Source organism: Schistocerca americana, chromosome X, assembly GCF_021461395.2.
Source record: "Schistocerca americana isolate TAMUIC-IGC-003095 chromosome X, iqSchAmer2.1, whole genome shotgun sequence".
NCBI lineage: Eukaryota > Metazoa > Arthropoda > Insecta > Orthoptera > Acrididae > Schistocerca > Schistocerca americana.
The window spans coordinates 89,616,556-89,629,428 of NC_060130.1; the positions used below are offsets into that span (position 1 = coordinate 89,616,556).

Genomic DNA, 12,873 nt, shown 5'->3' on the forward strand with positions numbered 1-12,873 from the left:
GCGGTGAGTTCCTTGTGTACTGTCTCTGTCAGGGCTAGAGAATCTATCCCCTTGATTGCATACTGCTGGGTCTTTTCCGAGACTGTACTGTGCGTGAAGTTTCCTACCTTTCTTTCTTTTTGAAAGCTTAGCAGATTCATATAATCTGACTTGTTCACCACGTACAGTGCGGCATGGTCCCCACTGAGGTTAGAGTCATATGTCGTGAGGTTGTGCTTGTTATTACACAATTTCCTTAAGAGGAGGAGGAGGAGATTAGTGTTTAACGTCCCGTCGACAACGAGGTCATTAGAGACGGAGCGCAAGCTCGGGCGAGGGAAGGATGGGGAAGGAAATCGGCCGTGCCCTTTCAAATGAACCATCCCGGCATTTGCCTGAAGCGATTTAGGGAAATCACGGAAAACCTAAATCAGGATGGCCGGAGACGGGATTGAACCGTCGTCCTCCCGAATGCGAGTCCAGTGTGCTAACCACTGCGCCACCCCGCTCGGTCAATTTCCTTAAGAGACTAAGGTCTCAATAGTCATGTATGGTGACTTGTGGGAAGCCAGCGGAGGACTTGATGGTTTCTGCGTAGCTGCTTGTGTACTTAGGTGTGCTGAAGTCGTGGGGTTCTTTGTGTTGTTCCCTGTGTTGCTGGTGTTGCTATTTTGCGTTGTCGGAGCTGGCAGCAGCACTAGGCTATTGTCTCGTGAGTTTGTGGGCTCACTTGTTAGTGTGTTTTCACGGGGTTTGTGTCGTGGACCGACCTGCTGCCACGATCCGTCTTCTGTGTTGACTGTGTCTTCTGTCAGCTCTGGCTCCGGCTCTGTCGGTGCCTGAGCCACCAGATGTGATAGCGAGGGCATGTGTTTGCGGCAGAGGCTTGTGCGTGTGGTACGTGTGTCGGTGTTTGTGTGTGTTCACTCTCCATGAGAAGCTCAATCAGCTTTCGCTGCTCGGCGAACTGATAATCATTCGAGGCAACTGTGTCTTGGAACGCGGAGAATCTGTGAAAGAATGCTCATGTTTCGAAATATGTCACCAGGGAGCTGTGGTGTAAGGAAAGCGGAGCAAAGGAGTACAGCCAAGTTGAACTTTTTGTAACATGACAAGAGTTCGTCGCTTAAGTTGTGCCACTAAAAACTGGAAGTTCATACTTGCAACTGTAGTATACCACTAGCTGTGGCGACACTTTTGTTGCGTGTGTGAACCTCGTTTGATGTAACACTGCCTGAAATGTAGATTTTTAGCAGCTCATATATTCGGAATAACTTATTTTATGAGTAAGTACTAGGACATTCTGTGAAACTAGCTCAAATGGTTTAATACGTGTTTTGCTTGACAACAATATTTCGTTTCAGATATGTAGTATATTATCTTTGCATAGCAGGTGAAAAGCGATCATCTATGATTATCAAAGATTATGTGCTGTGTTATTGTCAAGTTATGGAGTGGTGGTGGAAGTTGAATGTGGGGTAGTTTGTTTTTGTTAATTATTGTATATTCAGATGTCTTATAAATAACGGGCTGTCGTAAGCCTATATTCAAGCATTATGGTTGAACCGGAACAATTTTTTCTCAGCAAATTCTTAAAACCAAATGTGTGTTCAGATGATGTATTTTAAGGTATACAAAAAAATCTGTCTAGTTCAGGTGTTCCAGCACATAGAAAAAACATACGCATGTTAGACCACTGAGTCCGTATAATACTCTGCCGATAACACATTTCCGAAGTGCTGAACATACCATTACAGACCTGGGATTAAGGCTTTCATAGGAATAATGGAATTCACATCTGAAGGCGTGGAGAAAGCTGTGACAGTATTTTACACATCTCGCACTTCAGATCAAGCAGAGGCACATCGTTGGTTAACTGAAGCTCAGGCATCTACTACAGCATGGAAATTTGTGTGGGAGCTGTTGGATCCGTCAAAGGCAAGTGGAGGTGTAATATTGATTTTGAGTCATGGTTGGTGTTTAAAAGTTCGTAATTGCAATGTTTTGTGAAATACATATTGTAAACACTTTTCACTCTACTACCTTTCTTCGGACAGTTTCCTTACTTCCTCGTTATGTATCTCTTGTAATATTACGCAATTACCAAGCTATTGGTGTTTGCAGCATTTGAGCTATCCAGAACAATAAATTTCTGTGGTGACCTCATCGCCAAAGTTAAACTTCGGTAAGGTTCATAAAAAAAAAAAAAAAAAAAAAAAAAAATGCCGTTTATGAGAGTACGACACCTCCACACTCCACAGGTTTTCCATTCGGTTTCTTTTTATTGCAGTGTTTCAATTTGGTGAATTTATTTTTTCTCCATTGCTTCATCTTACACCCATTTTTATTTGGTGCTGATATCTGCAGCATCGTTTGCCACATAAACAACTCGTTTGTTTATACATAACAAGTGTTATGCTGACGAGCTACAAATTTTATCTAAATGATATGTAATCCAACTTATTATTCAGATTGTTAATGTTATTTAGCTTGTGTTCCTTTTGATACTTCTCGGCACTTAGTGTTTTAGCTTGTTTTGACAATGGTCAGTATTGTCCTGCTTATTTTGCTTTGTTCTCAAGAATTTTTTTGTTTATCCATTTACCACTTATAGTTTTCACTTTTGTCTGTATCTATAGAGAATTGTGTAAATTTTTTTATGCCAGTCTTTGATCACAATATCAATTGTGTGTCCGGGCATTGTACGTAATTTTCAGATTTTTTTGTTCATTTCTTTCCGTATTTTATGTTGTGTTGTTATATATATCTCAGTGATAACCTTCTTAACTGAGGTATGTATATCAGTGTGATGCTAAACCCAGTAATACTATTTCCTAACCACTTCAGCTTTAACCATTTCCAGCAAATCATGAGTGCTTCTGGTATCTTGTACATTCTGGTGTCTTGTATGTTCTTTCGTCTTGTATCAACAGTAGCAAACTAGATTTTTCTTTAAAGGCATTTGCTGACTTATTTACAATCAGTTTTGTTTTGTAGAAAAGCTTTTGTGTCGTTAACATGTAGGTTCGAAGGCAGATAATTTTTTATGTTGTCTATGTGTTATTCTGTTGTTATTTTGGTGGATCCTAGGGTGACAGTTTCAGAATTTAATAGTATCTGGTACATGGATACCTACATGTCTTAATAGTAAATCTGCCCAATAGGTGTAGCACTTCCTAAGTGAAACCATGTCTGATAAATTCAGGTTTGAAGGCTCAAGGGTGTGTACCCAGTCATTGGTAAAGCACCAATTCCCCAATTTTCAGATACGTACTACTCAGTAATGACCTGCTGTAGAGACCTGAATATTTTTGTGTCTGTAGTATGTAGGGCATTAAGCTGATACAGTGTATAAAAAGTAGGATACATGATTCAAATTTTTTATGGAAAGTGTTGGGAAAAAAGAATGCTTTTTCCGTGCTGTGCTTTAAATTTGTGATTTTTTAAAAAAAGTGTAACTTTGTATAGGAAAACAGTACAGATCTCATCCTGTGCACTGTAACTCTGTAGTCCTAGTCTTGGTTATAAATAACAATGAAAGGTATTTGGCACTGCAATTAATAGTTCATAGCCTACCTTCACTTAAAGATTACTCCATTGGCAAAAACCTCAAATCTGATGAACTTCAAAGTCCTGTGGGGGTATGTAGACAATTGAATCTCAATCTGATTCTTTGCTGAAATGTTTACATATATGGTAGCAATCTTAGGAGCAAAGAAGAATATCCTAATACATTTTATTCAATGGCAAAGAATAAAAGTGAAAATGCCTCTTACACACACCACCCACATTCAATACTATATGGAATTGATAAATTTAAACCATGTGTATTTCTTGAAACACTGTACCTAAAATATTTGTGGTTGACATTTAGGTTGTTAAATATCTTTCCAGTGTATGGAATTACGTGAGACAGCTTGAGTGAACAAATGTGGAGATACATTCTTATATAGAAAGAGGAGTTTGACAAGGATGTTGTCTTTCACTGAGTATGGAGAATGGCTGGCAAGATAAGCTTTGAAAGGATGTGGAAACTTCAGGATAGCACAACAACTCAGCAACACCATCAAGTATGCAGATGACCTGGTAGTGCTTGCCGAAAATCAAAGACAGCTGCAACATGTGTTGAATAAGTTGGTGGAACTGGTAGGAAATATGGCATGGAAATCAACATCAAGAAATCAAAGTGATGTGTATATCAAAACAGGAGAAACCTTTGAGGCTAACTGCCAACAATCGAGATCAGCAGAATGTGATGCATTTCATTACAAGTACATGAGAAGAGTGCTGACAAAAGTTACCCTCTGCAAGAAAAGAAACTTGAGCAAGACTCACCAAGGGCAAAGAAGCATTCAACAAGAAGAGGTAGTGCTAAACAGCAAGTTGAGCTTGATATTAAGGGATAAAACTGGTGAAGTGCTACATCTGAAGCTTTACACTACATGGAGCAGAGACGTGGACCATGAGGAAAGTGGAGAAAAAATACCTGGGAAAGTTTGAAATGTGGTGCTGGAGAAGAATAGAGAAGATCAAGTGGACAGATCAGGTGACAAATGCCGATGCACTGCGTCAAGTAGGAGAGAAGAAACCTATTCTGAATACAATTCTTCAGAGAAAGGCCAACTGAATCAGACACATACTTCGGCACGAGGGGCTCATGCAGGGCGTCATCTAGAGGAAGATGAGATGAACTACAGGATGAAGAAGAAGAAGAAGAAGATTTCAGCATCTGGACGACATGAAAGATGGAAGGTGATAACAGAAGACTGAAGGATGTGAGACATTAATGATTTTTTTTACATATATGCCAGTGTATATAGAGATAAAAATTCTGAAAGGAATAGTTTTGTAAACAAATTCAGATACAAAGAAGGAAATTGTATTTTTAAAACTCTTCCATCTTTCATATAACGTTTTCCTTGACATCTTGATCAAAAAATGAAATAAAGTAAGAGATACAATCTTTTTGTTGTCAAGTTTATATGAACATGCACTGTGGCTTTGTAATGATGTGACATCCATCTTACATATAACACTGGAGAAGGGGGCCCAAACAGCTTCTTTCTTACTGGGCTGTGGAAGGGAATGTGCCTAGTGATTAGTCAACTTCACCCTATTTGTGGAGATCTACTACTTCGTGATGAGTTGATCTACACATCTCCGTATTATTATGAATCTAGTATGTAGGACACTAATTTGATATAATGTGTAAACAGTAGGATACATGATTCAGATTTCTTATGAAAAATGTTGAAAAACATACTTTTTCTGTGCCATGCTGTAAATTCACAATTAAAAAAAAAAATTGTAACTTTGTGCAGGAAAGCAATACAGTCTGCAGCTTGTGTACTACAACTTTTTAGTCCTAGTATTAAGTATAAATAATAATGAAAAACATTTGACATTGCAGTTAATAGTTCTTACTTTCACGTACAGGTCACTCCATTGGAAAAAAAATCAAATTTGCCAAACTTCAAAGTCCAGTGGAGGTATGTAGATAATTGAATCTCAGCTTGATTTCTTGCTTAAATGGTGACACATCTGTTAGCAACCTTAGGAGTAAAGAAGAATATCCTACCAAACTTTATTCATTGGCAAAGAATAAAATGATCAGAATTAAGACACCCTGTTTGAAAGAAGTCAGAATACAGAACAACACAAAAAAATGCTTAATAATGCATAGAAAAATAAGGTTAGCGTAGTTCATCAAAATATTATAAAATTGAGTAATACAGTAGAACTCCTTGTCTGAAAAATTTAGAGAGCTCTGAAGAGATAGATTTCCTGTGCCTATGTGAGCACAACATAAACACAGGGTTAGATAAGTTACATATAAAAGATTACACTCTAGCAGCTTACTCATGCAGAACTATAATGGGAAAAGGAGGCGTTGTTACATGTATTAAGCCAGAACGCAAGTTCCAAAACATTGAGAAAAGTAGATTTTGTAGTAATTAGCACATTTAATTTGTGCTTGTGAATTAATACTGATAAATACTTCAGTTTTAATTGTAACTGTATATAGATCCCCACAGGGAAATTTTGAACTATTCTGAGGAATCTGCATTCCCTACTGTGCAGTGCGACAGCAGCAAGAGGTTAATAGTCTGTGGTGACTTCAGTGTATATGTTCTCAGGGATTATGATAGGAAAAATGAACTGGGAACCTTATTTGGATCCTACAATTTGTTCTCAGTAATTATCTTTCCAATACAGGTGGATAAGACAGTTGGACCCTGACTGATAATGTTTCCTCTAGTGAAGCTCAGAGCAAGAAAAAGACGTTTCACCAAATAACAAATGTCCAATCTGATTATGAGGCACAGTCAGGATGAATAACACAGTGCCTACGAACAACTTAAATTAGAAATAACACACAGAAAAGTTGTGGGGAAGGCAAAGTGAAGGCTGTGTTTTATTTTCAAAACACGTAGGAGATGCACAAGGCCTACTAAAGAGATGCCTACACTATGCGTGTCTGTCTTCTTTAGAGTATTGCCCTGTGGGATCCTTACCAAATAGAGTTGAGTACATCATGAAAGTTCAAAGAAGGGCATCAAGTTTTGTATTATCAAGAAATAGCGGTGCGTGTCATGGAGATCATACTGGATGGAGATCATTAAAACAAACGTGTTTCTTGTTACATTGGGATCATCTTGCAGAATTTCAATCACCAACTTCGTCCTCCGAATGCGAAAATATTTTGTTGATGCCAACCTACATAGGGAGAAATGATCATCATAATAGGAGGAGGGAAATCAGAGCTCGCACAGAAAGATATGGGTGTTCTTTTTTTCCGTGCGCCGTTCGAGAGTGGAATAATAGAGAATTCTTGTGAAGGTAGTTTGCTGAACCCTCTGCGAGGCACTTCAGTGTGATGCAGAGTAACTATACAGATGTAGGTACAGTGTGGATACTACTCCTCAGTGGGTACCAATTAGAATAATTGGCGACTCCAGGACAAATGGTTTTAAGATTACTTTACAAGAGATGACCTTGGATGTAATTTATGGTGAACCAAATACTAACATAAAATTTAATCTATGCAATGATAAATTCATATCATCATTTTAAAATAGCTGTCTGTATAAGCTAATTAGACAGGACGTTAAACATCCATGTAAAAAGCCATGGATTACTAGAGGAATCAAAGTACCTTATGAAAGGAAAAGGGAAATGTATCTGTCACCAATAAGAAGTAGAGATCTTGCAGCAGTAGCATACTTCAAAAACTACTCAAAATTACTTAGAAAGGTTATTAATAAATCAAGGAACATGCACATAATGCTAGAAATCTAATTACAACAGGCTTAAGGCTATATGGAATGTAATGAAGTGAGAGACAGGACAACTAGCCATAGAATCACAGAACAGGATAACATCACTATTGAGCTGAATGGAAGGGCTGTAAATGATGAGTCACAGGTAGTAAATATATTTAATAATCTTTTCTTAAATCTAGTAAAATTCAAGAGGAAAATCACAGCAATATGTTGAAAAAGTAACTTTCATAAAATTAAGTCATATGGCTGTATCAGAAATTAAGAAAATTATACATTCTCTCGAAAATAAAAGCTCATCTGATTTTATGGTGTTTCCAACAGAGTACTAAAGATTTGTTTCTATACAAAAAGCCCAGTCTTATCTGAGGTATGTAATGCATCGCTAACTCAAAGCAGTTTTCCAGAGAAACTGAAATATGCCATTGTTAAACCCCTCTTTAAGAGAGATGATTAGAGACATGTCAATAACTACTGACCTGTTTTACTACTGACATAATTTTTCAAAATTTGTGAGAAGATGATATATTCTGGGATAGTACCTCACCTTAACTAGAATAATAGCCTAAGCAAATTTCACTTTGTGTTTCAGAAGGGTTGCTCTACTGAGGGTACCATTTTACATGTTCACTCACCAGATCATACAAGCATTAAATATTAAAATATTGCTGGTTGGTATTTTATGCAACATATCTAAGGCATTTGGACTATGTGAATCACAGTATTCTCCTAGATAAATTAACATTTTATGGGATTGATGGTATAGCCAGTTAATGGATAATGTCATATTGAACCAAAAGAGTGTAGAAAGTTGTACTCACTAATTGAACATATATAAATGGGGAACCTAATTCTGACTGGGGAGAAATCACTATGGGGTTCCCCAAGGCTCACTCTGTAAGGTCCACTGTTGTTTCTCATATATGTAAGCAATCTCCCATCTAATATACAACTGTCAGAGTTAGTTCTTTTTACAGGTGACTCCAGTAATGTATTAAATCCAAGCACACATATTGAAACAGAAGAAATGGTAAATAAAGTTTTGAAAAGTAGCATTGATTGGTTTTCTGCAACTGGTCTCGTGCTTAATTTTAAAAAGACACGACAAATTCACTTCCACACATCTAGGGGTACTACAACAATGGTAAATGTTACACATGGTGATGAGATAATAAATAGGGTCGAAACTTCAAAATTCTTAGTTCAGCCACAGTTTCACTTAGAATCTTAGCAAATCTTGGGGAGAGACAAATCGTTTAGTAGTGCCATATGGAATAATGTTCTGGGGCACTCATCTGTAATAAAGAAAGTCTTCATTGCTCAAAAACATATTGTAGGAATAATATGTGATGCTCACCCATGATCATCTTGTAGACATGTTGTTCAGGAGTTAGGCATTCTGACTACGGCATCACAGTAGACTTATTTGCTCCTGGAGTTTGTTGTAAATAATACACTGTATTTCAAAACAAACAGTGATGTACATAATCACAATAGCAGAAGGAAAAAAATGACATTCATTACTCCACATTAAGGTTGTCTTAAGCAGAGAAAGCCATGCACAGTGTGGCATCAAAAATTTTTGATCACTTACCCAGTTATATAAACTGTCTGACAGACAGAAAAAAAATTGAAAATGAACAGAGAAAGTTTCTCCTTGACAACTCCTTTGTTCTTTAGAACAATTTCTATTGTAGTAATGTCTAAAAGGTGGTGGGTAGGAATTACTAACTCACATCTGTGTATTAAGGAAACATAGAAATGTTCAGCATGTAACAATATTTACAAATTAATTGGCAGTTTGAATGTAAAAGGACTCATTCCACATGATTGCTATTTATAGTGCGAAATTATCTGTGGAACATGATACTAACTCCAGAATGAGATTTTCACTCTGCAGCGGAGTGTGCGCTGATATGAAACTTCCTGACAGATTAAAACTGTGTGCCCGACCGAGACTCGAACTCGGGACCTTTGCCTTTCGCGGGAAAGTGCTCTACCAACTGAGCTACCGAAGCACGACTCACGCCCGGTACTCACAACTTTACTTCTGCCAGTACCTCGTCTCCTACCTTCCAAACTTTACAGAAGCTCTCCTGCGAACCTTGCAGTGGATACTGGCAGAAGTAAAGCTGTGAGTACCGGGTGTGAGTCGTGCTTCGGTAGCTCAGATGGTAGAGCACTTGCCCGCGAAAGGCAAAGGTCCCGAGTTCGAGTCTCGGTCTGGCACACAGTTTTAATCTGCCAGGAAGTTTCATATCAGCGCACACTCCACTGCAGAGTGAAAATCTCATTCTGGAAACATCCCCCAGGCTGTGGCTAAGCCATGTCTCCGCAGTATCCTTTCTTTCAGGAGTGTTAGTTCTGCAAGGTTCGCAAGAGAGCTTCTGTAAAGTTTGGAAGGTAGGAGACGGATACTAGCAGAAGTAAAGCTGTGAGTACCGGGCGTGGGTCGTGCTTCGGTAGCTCAGAGGTAGAGCACTTGCCCGCGAAAGGCAAAGGTCCCGAGTTCGAGTCTCGGTCGGGCACACAGTTTTAATCTGCCAGGAAGTTTCATGATACTAACTAACTTACTTTCACTGTTAAATGTTTTTTAGTCTTAAGAGTTACAGGAGGCAGCTTGGGTGAACAAATTTGGTGATATATCCTTGTTCTGTTACTGTAAATTAAAGAGACAGCTTCAGTAACATAAAGGAAAAGATGCAAGCAATAATGAGAGACAAATAATTTTTGATGTATATAGTGGTGTTTATAGAAATAAAAAAAAATTGCAAGGAACAGTTTCAGAAACAAATTCAAATACAAAGAAAGAAACTGTATTTTTCAAACTCTTCCATCTTGTATAAAACACTGTTTTCCTTGACATCTTGAACAAAAAACAAAATATGTTCACTTAAATGTAAGAGATACAACCTTTTCAAAGGGCTAACTGTCAAGTTAACACCTGTGTGCTGTGACTTTGTAATGGTGGGACATCTGCCTTACATATAACATTTTAGAAGAGACCCAAACAGCATCTTTTCTACTGGGCCATGGAAGGAATTGTGATTCAGCAGAAGATATGCAGTTAATCTCAACATCCTTAAATACGTGTGGTAACTGGAAAATGTGCCCTGTGTACCAGCTTTCATCATATTTGAAAGATACTTACTGCCCCACTTGCAGCGGTTCCAACAGAGCATTTTCGCAAGCCGCAATAGTAACAGTGGCCCCATTTGCATCTGTTGAAAGTCTGTTCACTAGAAAGGTGCTAACAGTGATGACTAGAAAAGTGTGCTGTAATCGTGCTCTTCTGTTCTGAAAAACTTTCATACTGTTTGACTGCCTGTGAAGAAACAAAGAACATCTTAATGCCCTATATTATGTGTACAACTCTTTCACGTAAACTAAAATAAGTCTTTTCTGCAAGTGATCCTTCCTGCACAAAGTCTTGAAAAATTATCATTTTCATAAAGCACCATTATGGCTTGTTTCACAGTTTTGGGTTAATGTCTTTTGACCACTCCTGCATTCTGGAGAAGCAGTTACACCACTACTGTCTTTAACTTTTCTTGCTGTATGTACCATGTGCTCTTTCACACCAAAAGTAGCTGCTACTCCGACCGTGCTCCATGAAGGGGGAGCAAGGGTTAAAACATAATCAGTTCAATGCAAATTGAAATTACACATTTTTGAGTGAGGAGCTCCAGTACAACAGGAAAATGTTTTACACTGTTTATGTGGAACCCCGCAAAATACACGGCATTTATATCGGCATTTATATGTTCTTTGTTTCGTCACAGTGGATCAAATCATATGAAGGTTTCTTCAAAAGCAGGTACAGTGAGGACATTTTGCAGGAACATGGTCTTACTGTGTACTTCTAGTCACTACTCTAATACATTTCTGATGAAGAGACTTTCAAGAGATGCAAGTGGGACCACTTGCTATGGCAGCTCATGGAAAAGCTTTGTTGGAACAGCTGCAAGTGGAACAGTATGTGGCTTTTAAATACAATCAAAACGGGTACATAGGACACATTTCCTAGTTATTACGTGAATTTAAAGATGCTGAAATTAACTACACGTTTCCTGCTGAGTCACAATTCCTTCCATAGCTCAGTAGGAAATACTCTGTTTGGGACCCCTTCTCCAGTGGGTGCCACAGCAATACAAAACCACAGTGCATGTTTGTATAAACTTGACTTCGAAAAAATCGTATCTCTTACCTTAGTTAATTTTTTGATCCAGATATCAAGGAAAACAATGTTATATGCAAGATGGAAGAGTTTTAAAAATACAGTTTCCTTCTTTGTATTTGAATTTGTTTACGAAACTATTCCTTTCAGAATTTTTATCTCTATATACACTGGTATATATGTAAAAAAATCATTAATGTCTCTCATTATTACATGTGTCCGATCCAGTTGGCCTTTCTCTGAAGAAATGTATTCAGAATAGTTTTCTTCTCTCCTACTTGTCTCAGTACATAGTCATTTGTCACCTGATCTGTCCACTTGATCTTCTCTATTCTTCTCCAGCACCACATTTCAAACCTTCCCAGGTATATTTTCTCCATTTTCCTCATGGTCCACGTGTCTCAGTATAGTGAAATCCTTCAGATGTAGCACTTCACCAGTTTCTTCTTTAATATCAAGCTCAACTTGCTGTTGAGCAGAGACCTTTGCCATGGTGACTCTTGCTAAAGTTCCGTTTCTTGCAGAGGGTAACTTTAGTCAGCAATCTTCCCATGTACTTGAAATGCATCACATTCTTCTGATCTCGATTACTGGCAGTTATCCTCAAAGGTTTCTCCTGTTTTGATATCCGCATCACTTTGATTTCTTGATGTTGATTTCCATGTCTTATCAGTTTCCACCAACTGATTCAACATGTGTTGCAGCTGTCTTTAATTTTCGGCAAGCACCACCAGGTCATCTGCATACTTGATGGTGTTGCTGAGTCATCGTCCTACCCTGAAGTTTCCACATCCTTTCAAAGCTCATCTTGCCAGCCATTCTCCATACACGTTGAAGAGACTTGGTGATAGACAACATCCTTCTGACTTCTCTTCCTATATAAGGATATATCTCCACATTTGTTCACCCAAGCTGTCTCATGTAATTCTATACACTGGAAAGTGATTTGACAGTGAAATACAACAATATACATTAAGCAAAATGGTCATTAACTGTTATCAGCTCTCATCGGTTTACAGTTCTGACCTAAAGGTCAACCACAAATATTTTAGGAACAGTGTTTCAAGAAATACACATGGTTTATATTTACCAGTTCCATATAGTATTGAATGTGGGTGGTGTGTGTAAGAGACATTTTCATTTTATTCTTTGCCATTGGATAAAATGTGTTAGGATATTCTTCTTTGCTCCGAAGATTGCTACCAGATATGTAAACATTTCAGCAAAAAATCAGATTGAGATTCAATTGTCTACATACCCTCACAGGAATTTGCAGTTCCTCAAATTTAATGTTTTTTGCCAATGGTGTCATCTTTACATGAAGGTAAGAACTATTAATTGCAGTGCCAAATGCCTTTCATTATTATTTATACTTAAGACTAGGACTAAAGAGTTATAGTGCACAAGCTAAGGTCTGTACGATTTTCCTATACAAAG

General features: G+C 38.0%; 1 protein-coding gene across 1 annotated transcript in view; it reads left to right on the plus strand.

Annotated features, from left to right (window-relative positions):
- The first annotated feature begins 1,424 nt into the window (after positions 1 to 1,424).
- Positions 1,425 to 12,873, plus strand: part of LOC124555108 (importin-13) — a 195,498-nt gene continuing 184,049 nt past the window's right edge. The window contains exon 1 of the mRNA XM_047128909.1: positions 1,425 to 1,917. Within this exon, the coding sequence (XP_046984865.1) occupies positions 1,765 to 1,917 (153 nt within the window). The 5' untranslated portion in view covers positions 1,425 to 1,764. The remainder of the gene's footprint in view (positions 1,918 to 12,873) is intronic.